This window comes from Poecile atricapillus, chromosome W (assembly GCF_030490865.1).
Source record: "Poecile atricapillus isolate bPoeAtr1 chromosome W, bPoeAtr1.hap1, whole genome shotgun sequence".
Classification (NCBI taxonomy): Eukaryota; Metazoa; Chordata; class Aves; order Passeriformes; family Paridae; genus Poecile; species Poecile atricapillus.
The window spans coordinates 54538940-54555121 of NC_081288.1; the positions used below are offsets into that span (position 1 = coordinate 54538940).

General features: G+C 34.1%; 1 protein-coding gene across 4 annotated transcripts in view; it reads right to left on the reverse strand.

The window, feature by feature from the left end:
• The window catches only part of LOC131592057 (calcium-dependent secretion activator 2-like), a 283092-nt gene that overhangs the window by 56791 nt on the left and 210119 nt on the right, over nt 1-16182 (reverse strand). For all 4 annotated transcript variants that reach the window (XM_058863314.1, XM_058863313.1, XM_058863312.1 and 1 more), the window contains 2 exons: nt 15773-15896; nt 2303-2406 (listed from right to left, as the gene is read on the reverse strand). In XM_058863314.1, coding sequence (XP_058719297.1) covers nt 2303-2406; nt 15773-15896 — 228 coding nt within the window. The remainder of the gene's footprint in view (nt 1-2302; nt 2407-15772; nt 15897-16182) is intronic.

Here is a 16182-nt window from a genome sequence, read left to right on the forward strand (position 1 = left end):
GGCATGGGGCAAATGGAGAAATGATGAATTGGCAAAGGCTTTTAAAGAAATGCTGGGCTGAAAAGTACTTTGTGTGTTCCAGTGGCAGGATTGAAGGATGACAACTTGAACCATCGTGAGGAGAAGAAGCTTCGAAAACTTTGGCAGGAGTTTGAAATAGAGTTTTTAATCAAACTGGAAGAAATTTCTTATTAATGAAGCTTGTTTAAGTAGGAGTTAATTAAAAGAACAGATTCCTTACTCTAGAAAATAACTACATGTAAATAAAAAAAATATATATAGGCACTGGTAGGGGACCCTTCTAAGCAAACAAAACTCTTTTCAGAAAATATTGCCAAAATTTCAGAACAAAGCAAAACCAAAACTAGAAAATGAGCCTATTTTCTCTCCATTTTCTTCCTCGTTGTAAATGGCACTTTGAACCCAGACAGAAATTCTTCTGACTCTCTCAAGAGTTATGCATCATTACTTGGGCAGCAAGAAAGAAGAATAAAAAAAAAAAAAAAGGAGCTAAATGTAACAGCACAGTTGTTATGGATAATAATAGACTAAAAGCAATTAGCAATTGGCGACACACATTCTAGGAGAACAGAAACATTGACTAAATTAAAGGATTAAAGGAAAAATGGAGTTCTTAGATTCTAGAAGACACATAAATGTGGTTATGCAACACCAGAAATAATCAAAACAATATTTGCTACATGTTCAATGCACAGCTCCATGTATGAGCAGAGCAAAACAATGCTTAGTTGGAATCACATACCTCTCTTCCCTTTGGGAATCCCCGAAATTTGTAAAAAAGAAAAAAAAATCTAGTATTAAAAAATGTGTTATATTGTTTTACAGATTACTGATCCTTTTCATCAACTGTAGCATCAAACACTGAACATTTGCATAACATTATGATGTGAAGTCACCATACTTAATATCCACTTTTGAGTAGGGAATGTATTATTTGGCAATCTTTTTCTTGGATATATTGTAACATTGAATTTCAGTGAAATTGAACATACATTACATGAATGAAGGAGGAAACAACCTTAGCATTATCTTCATTCTTTTCAAGGTATCTTTGATTAGACTGAGAACTTTTGATGAATAAATTTTTCTGAAGGCACATGCAATATATTTACTCTTCTGAAAAACACCACATCTCTGACTGCAAATAGGTGGTATAGAAAGCAATCTTTGAAAAGAGATGCTTAATCAAATATATGTGATTTGATATGGGTTTTATTTCTGTGTTCTTTTCACACAGAAGTCCAATTTTCCTACCATCATGCAGATCCTCAAAAGACAAAGACCACAATGTATACATTTTATTAAGTAATCATTACACTGTAACACAGTGGCAACAGCAGTGTAGAACAGGATCTCCAGGGAATTAATTTCAAATCATCAAAACAGCTGTTTCTTCAGTATAAGATAAAACATCTATAACAAGTTCACACATGACAGATGTAAGCTAAAAACCAGATTCCATAGTGTGATATAAAACCAGATGTTTTGAATGATCATATTTTATAACTATATATACTAAATAATGTTTATCCCTTTGCATATTTTCCAAAAAAAATATTTATTGAGTTTTTTGTGAACATTTTAAAAGCAATTTCCTGAACCTTAGAAAACTGTATTTACTAATTAAATTTCAATAATATATACAAGTGTATCTGGCCAAGTTAAGTTTTGTAATTCCTTGAGATAAGAGGTGCTAGAATTCTAGTTATTATGGTTTCTGTATCATGAAGCAAAAGATGTGAAAGTAAGAAACATAAAATTGTTTTATTTCATTTCTTCTACCTTACAATGCCATTTTAAAAGCACAAGTTTAAAAGCATACTTTTCCAATCAACAGAAGAACAATGGGAATGAGATTATTATAACTATTATTATTTTTCGGTCTATACTCTAGATCTGTACAGGATGATGAAAACCAGCATTCAGTTATATTTTCCTTCTATTCCGAACATCGGGTGAAAAGTTGGAAGGAAAAACTGTATAAGGCTATGAATGTTTTCCATACCATTTCATCACCTCCAGCACAAAGATGCTTTCTCTTTTTTATGCTCTTTAATTTTCATCTCTAAACCTACAGCTCATTCAAGTGAATTGAACTAGAGTTTTATTTCACTTCACTTTACATAAGCTTCAATTCTGCTATTACTCTGTAAATGTGAACTGCCTTAAACATATGTCAGAAAGTAAAACTAAAATATTTCTTGACAGACTTGCTTTGCATCAGGGGAGAGAAAATCTAGGAACAAACCATTCTCTACAGAAAATGCAATTACAGTCTCACCTCGGAATGATGCTCTTCGTTTTGCTGCAATACCTCAATACAGAGTTCCGCAAGGTGAAGAACCTCTTCCAGTTTTCTTGCAGGTGTTGCTTGATTCATGGTCTCTGTATGAATACAAAATGTAAACCAAAATTTAGTTAAAAATATGTTTTACAGTAAGAGAAAATGATGCCAGAAACTAATGGGAATGGTGCAAACTGACAAATTTCTAAAATAAAAGAGATTTCAAGTGTTAAGGATAATAATTTAATACACATAAACAGAGCTGAATGTCCAGATCACTAAAAAGAGAAAATAATTCACAAGAGCATCAGTGGTCACTGCAAACATCATTTGATTTAATATGTGAGAAATAACAGGTGCATCACTGTATTAGATGATAAATTTTTGCAATAAGGAAGTTCTTTTGCTCTTCGTGGCCATATATACAAAGACAGCAGAGAGTGGAGACCTTTTTTGTTATTGTCAGTATAATGTCTTCCCTCCAGATGACTCACTACTGTCATCAGCAAAACTCATACCTTTTGCAGCAATGAAAAATTCCAAATGTTTCATCAAAAAAAGACATTCCATTTTAGGCATATTCAAAAATAAGAAAAATGAAAACCACAATAATTCACACAACTCGTTTCTAGTAACTGTTTATTCAAATGACTAATTTTCTACCTGCTGTCCATCAGTAAAGGTGAATTTGCATTCTTTTCAGTACCATAGCAAAAAGTAGCATTATGAAATAAGGATCTTAGAATTAACACAAGCCTACTAAAAATTCCACCTAAAAGAAGCACAAATGCAAAAGTTACAAATGACATGAAGCTCACTCATTCTACCCAGAAGACTTCAAAAAGAAAGGAAACAACAAAGGTAAATCATATATAACTAAAACACAGAGAAATTAAAAACCAATTAGTTTGCAATTACAAAAACCATAGCACTAGATTTCAGAAAGAATCACAGGAGATAAGGGAAGAGTCCAACAGAATTTTTTTACAAAGATATTTTAATCAGTAAAAGTAACTTGTCCAGCTACGTAATTTGTATCATTAGGGATAACTTGAGCATTAGCTATTAGAGCTTGTTTACCTAACAAAACTCTTGTTGTTAAGCGTAAATCATGGGATGATGGAAGTGATGCACAATATAATCAGATATAAAGTATGGCCACATTAACCAGGTTTGCAGAGAATTTATAAAGCTGGTAAGGTCAATGAGGGTTTCAGGAATTCTATTTTCTCACTTTTTGTGCATGCTTATGGATCACATGGCTAGCCAATCATGTGAATACACATCTTCATATTCAGAAAATTCTATTGGCATTTCCTTCCCACTTTGCATTCATCATTACATAGAACATTAGCAGATTAATTAGACAATTCACATAATCTCCTTGATGTTAGTAAGAATATCAATCTGCATTCAAGAAATATATTTAACACAACTTTTCTAGCAAGTCAAAACAACATTCCAGAGATTTTAAAGGCAGGTGACCTTGTCCAGTTCTCCAGCACTAACACACTAATGCATCCTCTGTAATCAGTGATGATACAGATTTGATGCAATTTTTGAAGAAACACTGGATTAGAATCTCCAGCAAGCATCTACTTCAAAGTGACTAAAACTCCCCATTGTTTTCATGCAAAAACCAAGCAGGAAAATTAGTTATTGAAACAACTACAAAGAATTCCTTAAATTTTATTTAAAGAGAACACATAACCAGTTACGTTGAAATAGTTTTTTTTCTAAAACCAGTATTTAGCTCAAGAAAGAGTTAGTGTAGGAACATGGGTCAAGCACAAAGCACACACCAGGCACAAAACCCCATTCATAATGCCAAGATCACTATTATCAATACTGTACTGTATTGCATTTACAATTTTTATACTGTAAAATGTTTATATTAATATATATATAATTATTATATGAATATAACGATATATTAATATATTCATATATTAATATATGACAATATATTGAATATCTATTGAATAAAAAGAGATTAGAAAGGATTGGCCAAATGACTATTATTAAGGTTTTATGTTATAAAGACTACTATTTGAAACCAGTGGTTTCTACACTTCTCCTGGACTGCAATTGCTCTTTCTTCTAGTGGTCAGTGTCCTCCTGTCCCTGAACACATAGCAAGTACAATTGATACAGATAATATACATCACTAGCAGTGTCACTGATGTTAATGAGTCTTAGGATAAACCAGTGACATTAATACAGAGCATGACTGGAACATCTGATTTGAGCATAAACATCTAATTTTGTTAAAAACTTAGCCTGATCTTAATTACCTCACCACTAACCAAGTAAACAAAATAATTGCATTCATTCCTAATGAAACTAAATAAGATGTAAAATACTCAAAAATTATATCCTAGAAGGACTCCTCTAAATTATTAAGAAAGCAATTCTAATAATTATGTTGAATCTCATGTTGCATTTTTGCACCAGAATAAATTCACTTATTCCACACTTGCAATTAGCTCAAGATGGCCTAAAAATGGCTATTGAACAGATATTGTTATCACTAGGGAGAGCAGAAGAAAAAAGATTTACCACCTAACTGTGAGATTATCCTGCTTCACCACTGTGGTAAGATCACAATGAAAGAGAAATACAGTCTTGGGCAAGTACCAATTACATTGAACAAGACATTAAGGAAATGCAGTTCTGGTCATCTGGGCTGAAATGATGGATTTTGATCAGAAATGGAAAAGAAAGGAGTTTGTTTTTGTTGTGTTTGTCTGAAAGACATCATAAGCCTAATAAAATGAATGATGAAAAAGAGGATCAGAAATATTCACACACAGGCGAAGTGGGAAAACAGCGTTCCCAAAGTGGAAACACTTGGGGAGGAGAGGACCAACCTTTGACCAGGGATGATGCCAGCAGAAGAATAAATGAGTCATGATAAGTGATTTAACCTAGACATTTTAAAGTTTTCAGTCATTGTGGGACTAATGATCAGGAACAGTTTTTTTCCATAGAATTAGCATGTTTAGGAGGAAAAAGAGTATGAAAACTGTAAATACACCTTTGAGTATGGCACATTTCCAATTGATGTTTCATGGCAGGAATGACTAAAAATGTGGGCTATATTAGGCTGAATCAACCCCAATTGAATGTTTTCATAAAACTCATCATGCTGTTTACTAGTTTACATTGAAACTATTTGACCAGCTAAAATATGCAAATTGCCCTTAATGTTTCTAGCTATTTGCAATATTTTAAAAAACATTATTTTCCTAGAAGATTTGTTCATAAGGTGGCAGAGAATTACACTCAGTCTATATACTTGGACAAATCTGTTTATTTATTTATTTATTTATTTATTTAGTCTACTTATTCACAGAATAAATCAGTACATGTAATTTCTTTTGCCTGATACAGACTTCCCTACATTTCACTTAAACTTCATCTAAACCTTCCTTTTCCATGTGTAAGTTACCACACCAGCTAGCCATTTTTCTCTTTAACTAAAGACCTGTCAAATTCTAGGGAATGTGTCTTATGGATATCCACCATTAACAAGGGACTATGAAGTAATTTGAGAAATAAAGAATGAAATATTAACTTTTCTTTTTTTTAAAAAAACCAAGCAACTAGTGTATACGAAGTATGAGTAGCAATAAATTCTTATTTGGAAGTTTCAGAAACTCCAAAACACCTGAGCCAAATACTGTGCTTGTCTTTGTAAGCATAAAGGAATTACAGGAATGGAAATCTGTGCTGTCAGTTTTCATTATATTCCTGATGTCTTTCTTCCCACAATTACTGAAGGTTGTTAAGATGTGTTTACACTGTTCAAACTAACAAGTTGCAGCAGGAGTCGAGTCAGTAAATATGCTGCTTGACATCTTTTAGAAAATAAACAGAAAAAGCCATCAATCATCTGTTTCCAGCTTCACATCCTGCCAAAATGAAAAAGCAAACCAGGCTTTGCAAATAATGGATGCTTTCTCAAGTATGCATTACCAGTGAGTCACATAGGTACCGAGAAAACATTGTTAAATGAGCTAAGTTAACTGAGTGAACCGCTACTGAAATGAAAAAATGACTGCTTCATGAACCAACTGAGCCTCAGGCCACAGGGGGCTGTCAGATCATCCAGTCTCACCTCCTGCATCACACAGGTCAGGGGACTTCTCCCCAGTCCTCCTTTTTGAGACTATCAGGATGTCTAAAACCTAACAACAGTGGGTCTAAAACCTATCTTAAGCTTGCTTTCCACAAGAGAGTTTATCCTTGAAATGCACAATTCACCCTCTCTCATTTTCTCCCCAGCATGTAAGCTGTTAAACATGTGTGATTAATTTCTCATTGACATTTCCTGAGCACAGGAATCTGCTGATTAAAAAAGTATTTTTTTCCTGGTTATGAATACAATGCAACTAGGAGACTCCTGTCTCTGGCCTGCCAGTCTCCCCCTCAGTGACACAGTATATATCCCTTATTTTTTATCCCTTGCTTTCCTTGATATGTATTTCATCCTTCTCCCTTTTCTTCAAACAAGCATGTCCAGAACCAGAGCCTCAGCAAAGCCAACCTGTCTCCAGGCAGAGGTATTGGAAAAAAGGTAAGTATGCTGAGAAGCTCCCAAGTTCCCAGCCTCAGTGGGCTTACAGAAAAGCAGGACACAAGATATATTGATAATACAGACACATCAAAATTTGAGCTTTATGGAGACAACTCTGCTCCAGAAGGACCCATTCATTTGGTCTTTTTAACATGTGAAACCTGCAAGATTACTTGAAGCTGATATGTTACTAAACCCAAACTGACTCTGAAGAGTTAACCCCAAACTGGCATAATCTAGCCACAGATAACTTAGATTTGACTGTGCTAAATTTTTGTGCAATTTCTCACAGAATTAATTCTGCATGAAAAAGTAAGGAGGTAGATCTGGAAGGACAGTCTATATTTGTATGTTAAAAAAAAAAAAAATAGCCTTATACAAATAGTGGAATTTAGCTTTAATTATGAAGCTGAAACCAGTCTTTCCATAATTGCTTTCTACGATTTCAATAGCATTTTAAATTCTAGGGGAAAAAATAGAATTAATTACTATTATTAGCTAGGTACAGAAAGACTATGAGATCTGTAAAAAGTTAGAGTTTACATCTACTACTCCATGACCTACCATTTTATTCTGTCAAGCTACAATATTTTCCAGTTTTTAAAATTTATCATAGTATTCAATGGAATTACCTTAATGGGGCAATCACAGGTTCTTTGTGTTGTTTCTTTTTTTTCAAAAAAGGGAATCTTGGTTCATTGAAAAACAGAAATAAAATCAAAAAGGTAAAAGCAGAAAAAAAAAATCTCTTTTTTTTTCCAGCTGATCATCAAAGCACTTAATATACGATTTTTTTTTGTATTCTGATTTTGGCAACACAGATACAAGCAGTTGGTATTTTCCTTTCTTTCTTCACTTCTAATTTCACTTCAAAGGGGGAAAGAACTAATATTCTCAGCACTTCCTGATACTGTAGAATAAAACTCAGAGATAATAAACATGCCAAACTGCAAGGTTTCATGAATAAAGAGAACTGAATTGACGAATAACTCACTATCATATGGAGGGAAAACTGGCATTTGAAAATACAGACTTAGTAAAAAGTATTTTTAAAAAAACAGAATATTTTATGACTCTAAATTTCAGAGCCTTACTGAAAAATGACAACAAGAAATCTAATGCTGGCAGGCAAGGGGAAGGGAAAAGAGATGTTGAAAATTATTAACTGAAATGAAATTTGAAGAAATTTCTAATTGAGGACATAAACCAAACAGAAAATAGAAAAAAAATGTAACAGAGATTTGCAAAGGTAAGTTGGACTTGTACTTTCCTAAATAGGATATTTTTATATAAAAGAAATTCAGTAGATCTCATCTACTCTAACTTTAATAAAGCATTTGATGCTTTGCCTCATGGGAAAACTACCAGTTGAGCTGAAGAAAATGAGGATTAAAAAAGAAACAGTGTGGGGTATAAAGAAGATGCCTCAAGTCAAAGGGAATAAGCAGTGATGAGAAGGTGCATAAAAATGATTCTTCAGAGATTCCTTGAAGATTCATCTTAGCTTCCTTAATATTTTCACCAGGGATTTTAGAATAAATATTAGGAGCATATGACAATGTGTAAAGCATAGGAAACAGACAGATGCAGTAACAAGAACTGGATGGGAGAGAGAAACATATTAAAATACCTTCAAAAGTTAAAGAAATACATATTAAATTATTTGAAGATGGGAAAATACATTTTGATACAAGAACAGCAATAAACATTTCCTATAATCTGGGAGTATGTCAAAATGATCAAAACTGTAGGACTGTGTTGAATTAACTTTTCACAGAAGAGCTGTGTGACACAACCATGATACAGACATCAGAACCCACGTTCCTTGACTATATTAGATAAAATGTTCCTGTTCTAACAGTACTGTGAGTACTGTGCAAGACATCTCATGGGGATGGCTTTGCACAGTTGTCACCAATGTTCAAGAAGGTGGAATTCAAACTTTAATTTTAGAAATACTCCTGAAATTATAAAAATGAAGAGCAGGCAGCTACTCTGAGACAAGTTGATGAAAGCCTAGGTTGCATGAGTACTAAATAAACTCTTGTCTAAAAATGCATCATAAAGCATGGAGGAACTGGAGATGACAAAATGCTAATGAAGGATGAAACTACCCCTCCCTCATTTGGGATACAGGACAAGGTTGGCATGCTTATGTTTGGGAACTAATTTTACTGGAAGGTGATACACCTGCATAGCAAATAGGACTTGAAATTACCTTCCCATGGGTGAGTCAGGGGACTGAAAAGGGGAAGCACAGTGACAAAAACTGACTCAGCCCTAGTGTTAAAAGATGTAGGCATTTTTACAAAGGAGCATCAGGATGCATACCTAACAATCTGGGGATTCTTTTAGAGAACCTCTGGTCCAAAACTGAAACCAGGGATGTTTGCCCAAGTCCTCATTTCCATTTAGTTGCACAACAGAGACCAAGAAGGTGCTATGCTGCTGTGCAACCCACTTTCGTTTGTTCAGTGAAATGAACATGCATGGAGAGCTTTAATCAAGTCCTCTCCACGTACAATGACTCTCTCCACTTGCCTTCTCAGCTTCAATAATGTTTGTAGTGTTCTTCTTTTTAAGCCAGACAGATCCTTCTGAGCCTTGAGGGCATTTACATACTACCCTTCCTTTAGAAACTTGTGTGTAATGAGTATGTTAATGATCTGTGTCTTAAAACCCAGTAAACTTCTGAGTGTCTCCTGACCTTCTCTTGTATGGAGTTAACATTTATTCAGCCTTTGGCAGTCCTTCTGATAGAAGCAAATTTTGGCATGACAACTGATTTGTCTTTGAGCAATTGTACACCCCAGAGTAACTATTTGCTCCAATTTTAAAAGAATTGTTCTTATTCCTTTTATTTAAACTGTTTGGAAGAAGGAGCCCAGTATACTGAGTTACTACAGCCTTTTAAGACTAGTGAGCTAAAAGACAACTGACTAATAATTCAAATCTTTACAATCTGTCTATTGCCTCAGAAATTAATATCCATAGAGAATGACAGATACTTCCCTGATTGCTTTCCAGACATTTACCACTTAAATCCCCTTTTATATCTGCACAGCAAGGTAATGCCCCTGTGCTGAAAAATGTAGTTGTGTATAAGTTCCTGTCTTTTCTCAGGCAATAGCAGAAGCAATAGCAGAACTAATTATTCCTCTGCCATTCAGATTTCTAATAAATTTAATAGGGAAAAACATTAATTTCTGAGAAGGAATAAAGAATGCATTTTATTACTCTGCGTGTATGGATGTGTATAAGTGAAAAAAAAAAAGTCTGTGTAAGGAAGGCCATCTTTTTTGAGGGACAGAAAACAGAGGCATGCAAATTTCTATAGGCTCTTCATAGGAAGTATGCAAAATGCATATGAAGAATACTGCTTGTCTCTGGCCTCACAATCTGGCAGGTCTGTTTATGTTCAACATTATCTATAGGAAGAGCTAATGTAAGTTAAATACTGAATAAGACAGGAATACATGCCATACATAAAACGATTTAGAAAGTACTTTCAGGTAGTGCCGTCTCAAAGACAGCATATGCTGAAGTGAAAATGGGTCATACTTAGAAAGAGATTTTCATGTACTGATGCTGTGATTCATATCCTTGACAAATTATAAACCCTTGCTGCAAACTACCAGGGCATTATATGACAGTTCTTAGATATAGCTCAAAATTACAGCAGTAGGTTTCCTGCTCTTCTCCTCATAATGGTAATTGAGCAGATTAGCTACTCCATAAGAAATACGGCTGCACATGTAATAAGGAATGACATGCTGAACCTTGTGTAATTGCCATGGCAAAAGTAATTTTTGTTAAAAAAATCTATTCTATATTCATATCAGTACAATGATGGGGGAGGCTCAATAAAATGTCATCCTGACTGTAAATAAATACTGTTGATGGAAATGCTGCTTATACCACCATGTTTGCCATTAAGAAAGTAACCACTGTCTTTGGGAAAACATTCAGATTCTTGTTCAACTGAGACTGTGAAAATGAAAGCACTTGGGGAATAGATCAGGGAACCTGGCAACCACACTGCTGAGAAAGGGTTCTCACAACAAAAAGAATCTGCATATTCACCTCTGTATTACCTGACAGGGACACTCCTGAAATTCAAGATTCATTACCAGTATATAGTGCACAAGTAAAAGGGTAAAGAACAGTTGTCTAGAAATAGGTTTTCTTATTTTCCACAAAAATAAAATATATGGTATTTGAGCTAAGCATATTGTACATCAAGTTCATTATGTTATCTGTAGGAATCCAGCAAGAGAAAAAAACAGGAGTAGGATTTGGCCCTAAAATGTCATTGTATTGGGATATGTCTCAATGGCTTTGTCTTTTGCATCAGAGAAATGTGTTCAATGCTACACAAAATTCCAGTGGACCCATTCTATCTGTTCCTTTCAATAAAATTATTTTTTTTCTGAGTTTCTGATTAATTTTCAATTGCATTTTTAGTTAGAATTGGTATTTAATTAAGCAACTAAATTATAAACATAGCCTATAAACCTCTATCTTCAGCTAACTCACACAGTGAATTTCCACTTACTCACTGTAGGTGATAGGCTTTCCTCTCATCCATTCTTTAATCTAGTTATTTGCCAGGTCACTTAAGGGACAACTTTGCTATCCTGTCTTAAGAAGGGCAATGGTTTCTTTCAAATCATGGAGAAACCTAATGTAAAATGACTAAAACCAGGTACAGTAATTTTATTTATTTATTTATTCATTTATTTCTGTGCCTGTAACTGTCATCCATGCTTAATGGTTTTGGGTTTCCCACATAAAGAGATTGAGAAAACCGAAGATTAGCAAGTTCCTGGCACAAGGAAGATTTGCACTTGAGGTGATACACATTGCATAGAAGTGTATGCATTGTATAAAAGTGCACATGTGAAGTTTTAGAGTGTAGAGGTAAAAGGAAAAAAATCTCTAAAAATTCACTAATAATTTTCAATTAATTGTTTCTGAATTTCTAATTTCAAGAGACATTTTCTTTAATACCTAGATGCATAAAAATATTAAACAGAATATTTGTGCTATCTAGCTTTAGGTATCTTAGCTAGAAGGGAAACTGTCTTTAGGGTGTTTTGTATTTGATGCTGTGAGATTGGCCTTTCACAGAGAAATTGCTGAAGGACCTCCAGAGCAATTGGAGTGCCCTGCCTAAGGAACCTCTCCCTGTTGATCAGAGGGGTCAGCAGATCATCTGAGCCATGTGAGCTCCCATCAACTCATCCTAACAGATTGTGGCATGAATATCCATTCCACCAGCACACTGCCTATTCCCTTATTTATAAATTCCAAACAGATCTCCTATTTACAGGGCATTTAAAACTTTTAGGCAAAAACCAGCGTAAATCTCGGAAATCAGTGGAATTTTCTGACACTTCAGTTATGGACACAGTTGTTAAAGAAAGTAGTTTTAATAATTTGCTAGTAATTTTCAAGCCCCTCATTGACAAGGATCTCTTCTTTGAACTACATTCATGCAGCTTTGTAGTCATCACACCAGTCTGTCTTTCCAGATGGAAAAGTAGTTCATTGAAAGACTACTACCAGCTCAACGCCCCGTCCCATAACTGTGGTTGATACTGTTTGTGAAACCACACAAAGCACCACAATCCATCTTCCTTTGGGTGTCTATGTCAGGTAAGACAAAGCAGTGCACAGCTCTGTTTCACAGCACAGATGTGCACAGTCCCTCATACTTCTGTGCAGCCAGTTCTACTCAGCTGCAAAGAATAATTCAGCTGTGCTCGTTGCATGATGATCTTTAAATATTGGGATATAAGAACTCAAAACCCCCTCCCTGTACTATTGGAGAATATAGACCATAGTATCTTCATGAAATCAGGAACACAAAGAACCATCATCCTCGTAACCCACAGGTATAACTAGAAAAAGAAACATATCTCTAAACAAAGCCATATCAGAGAAATGCAAAACCAGCTTTACAAAATTATTTTTCCTAGCAAGACCTTCATTAATAAATTGAGCAATCCTGTTACAAAACAGATACAATTTTTGCAGAGGACTATGAAATTATATTTCTCTCAATACACAAACTGTTTTTGAATTTAATAAAATTAAACTTTTCTACCTCATACCCCTTTAACAGAAAATACACCTCAATCATATTCCAAAACAGAAAATTACCTAAACTGCTAATAAACAGGTACATCATAATTAAGTATCAGTGTAAAAACATGGGCTAAACTACACCAAAATTAATTTTAATATTCACAAGTGTTCTGATCAATATCTTCATATTGTTCAAATCAAGGAAAAAATAACAGTCACAAAACACATCTGTAATACATGCAGACATGCACACAAATAGTAATCACCTGAGTCCTTTTCCACTGTTGCTAAATAAAAAAAAAATAGGAAAAGAAAAACATCGTTACAAAATATATATATATATAGAATACATACAGAATACATGAAAATTCTCATGCAACCAGAGAAGAATAAATACCACATAAGGAGTTAACAGCTTCTTAAAATCTTGAGTACATCACACAAGTGAAGGGTTTTTTCATGTGAGGGAGAAATGGTGCACGTTTCTGAGTAATACATTTGCATTTACTAGCCCTATATAAATAGGCTTTATTTCAAGTTCAGGCACTGAACTTGCATCCATATTGTGCCTGGGAATTCAGAAACATATATGACATTAAATGAATATAAGAAACTAAGAATATGAGAATATTATTTGTACTAGAATCTTCTTTGTATCTCTACTTTTTAGGTATTTGTTATTGGTCTATAGCTGAAATTATCTTCTAATATTTACATTTTGACTGACTAATAGGATGTTGTTCACTAAAAAAAATAGAAAAAGGACAAAAATCTCCTAAATATATACTAGTCACATTTGAGGACATCAGTAATATAAAGATACAGACTCTATGCTTTCTGTACCCAATTTGAGGAGTAAGCATTTAATGCAAACACTAACATAAATTACTTTCAAGAGAAGAATGTCCAAGCACAGATACAATAATGCTGCTATAAACCTAAAGAAGCAGAATGAAACCTATTGCTGAAAAATATTACATTTATATTGGTACAAAAGTAGGATGCTTGTAATGACCACAGTATCAAAAGATACCAATACAGGTCTCATTGCTACTGAAATCCAGTACATGGAATTTTCTGATGTTACAATGCTGCAGTCCTTCACTTTCAACAGTACTTTATTCTCAGAAAAGTACTTCACCTAATTGTCTTTATATATGCAATGATGTACTGTGCTTTCAGTTTACAACTATGTGAGTGTGAAACTACTTAAATAAATCTAGCTGTGTTCCAACCAAAAGGCAATAAATAGAAAAAGGATAACTGCAAGTTGAAATATGGGAGTCAGTTTCATGTGCTTTTCCAGCTTACTCAGTGTTAACAGTGTGAATATCCTAAAGTGCAAACTTTGCTACTTCAGGGGAAGTCTCACAATTCTTTAGGATACAGTAAACAATCTTGGGAAAAGTTGCATTTACATCGTGGCAAAAAACTTTCCAATCTATTTTTTTGTCAGTGTGTTCAGGTATCTTTTGCAAACTTTTGTAATATTATAAAAATGTTTCTATTTTTATACTCATTTTTTCAACAGGTTTGATACGTGACTTAAAAATTGAACATTAACATTTCCCTTTATGAATACAGAAATATGAAAACTAAGGAAAACACTTTTTTTTTTCTTTTCATTTTCCAGAATAGATTTAATATTCATCCTTTTTTTCTTTAACACAACACGATATCATAATTAATTATGATAAACTGGTTACTAGGATGGTTTCATGTTGTTACTTCCATGATATAATACAGGTTGCTATAGTGATGAGATGGATCTTTTGTTAATCACTTGTGAGATCAGTTAACTCATGTTTTTCTGAGAATTCGAGCAGAGATAAAAATGGGAAAAAAGTTGGCTTTATAATATTGCTAAATATATGAGGCTTCTTCAATTTGCTCCTTAGCTAGCTCTGTTTCTTCTGGTGTATTGCTAGAAATACATGCTATTAAAAAAAATAACGTGAATAAATCTGTAGTTTTTAAAAACAGAATTAATCCTTCAATATTTTCCTAAGATTAGCTCCAAAAATCCAGTGCATACAGCTTTCTGTTCTTGAATACATCTAGGCAGGAGTATCTCTAGCTTTTTTGTTCTTTATGGAGAGTAAAAGTCTGTCTTGACAAGGGATTTGACTATTATGACTTCCTTTTTGTTCTACATAGTGTTTACAAATAATAAATGATATTGTGCATCCTGGCCATTTTTTTAGCAAAATTTCAGTTCATTTGACAATATACTTTGTAGAATATACCAAACTTTCAGAAAAACTACTGATTACCTTCAAACCTAATATTTTGTCCCCTTAATTCATTCAATCAGGATGTAATTAAGGTTTTAATAATCAGATTATTATACAACTGATAACACAGCTGCAAAAATAAATAGCATCTATTTGTCTGCCTAATAAATAGTTCAGAAAAGAATCTATACAGTTTTCAAATTTCAAGGCAACGATACTGCTGTTAAGAATTTCCTGTCAATAGTTTAATCACTAGAAATAGCTAGAGAAATAAAAAATAACCCATAAACAACCTCTTAAATTTATGAAGAATTCAAAAGTAAGAACAAAGGGCAACTTAAATTAGGAAGTCCTAGTCTTTCATTCAAACAGGGTCCCAGGAGGCATATTAAAGCAATGAATAGGAAACAGCTCCACAGTTCACCAGCTGAGATTTTAATGAGACATTTCCCCTTGCTGTGGAAGGGGTTTGTTCTGGAAAGGGAAAAGGCTGCTCACGGAATATGCAGTTAATAGGCATTGTTGGCTTTTACAGCCACTTCGGCACTTGATTGCTGTACTAACCTTCTATTTTGGCATATTCTGTAAGTCGAGTGTAATTGATCAAGGCAGCCTTCTCCAGACATTTTCTAACCACTTTCTTCACCTCTTCTGCTGGTATGGGAGTGGCAATATCTTTCATTAAAACCTGTGTCAGAGACAATTATACCACTTCATTACAGTTATTACCCAAACCCCAGAGGAAAAGGATAAAAGTATCTTAAAGTTATGACAGATCTGATAACGGTTAAAGGCAGAATTCAAAAAGGAACTATTTAATCTGCTGGGCTGGATCTTTGTCTTTGAAGGTTTCTGTCCAGCCCTGATTTGATTGCCTGTACAGTATTTATCCCTCCTGTTGGGCAACTTGCAGCATGCCAGTTAGTCTTTGGGTGACATCGAGACCAGGGGAACAAGAGCATTCCATGGATGAG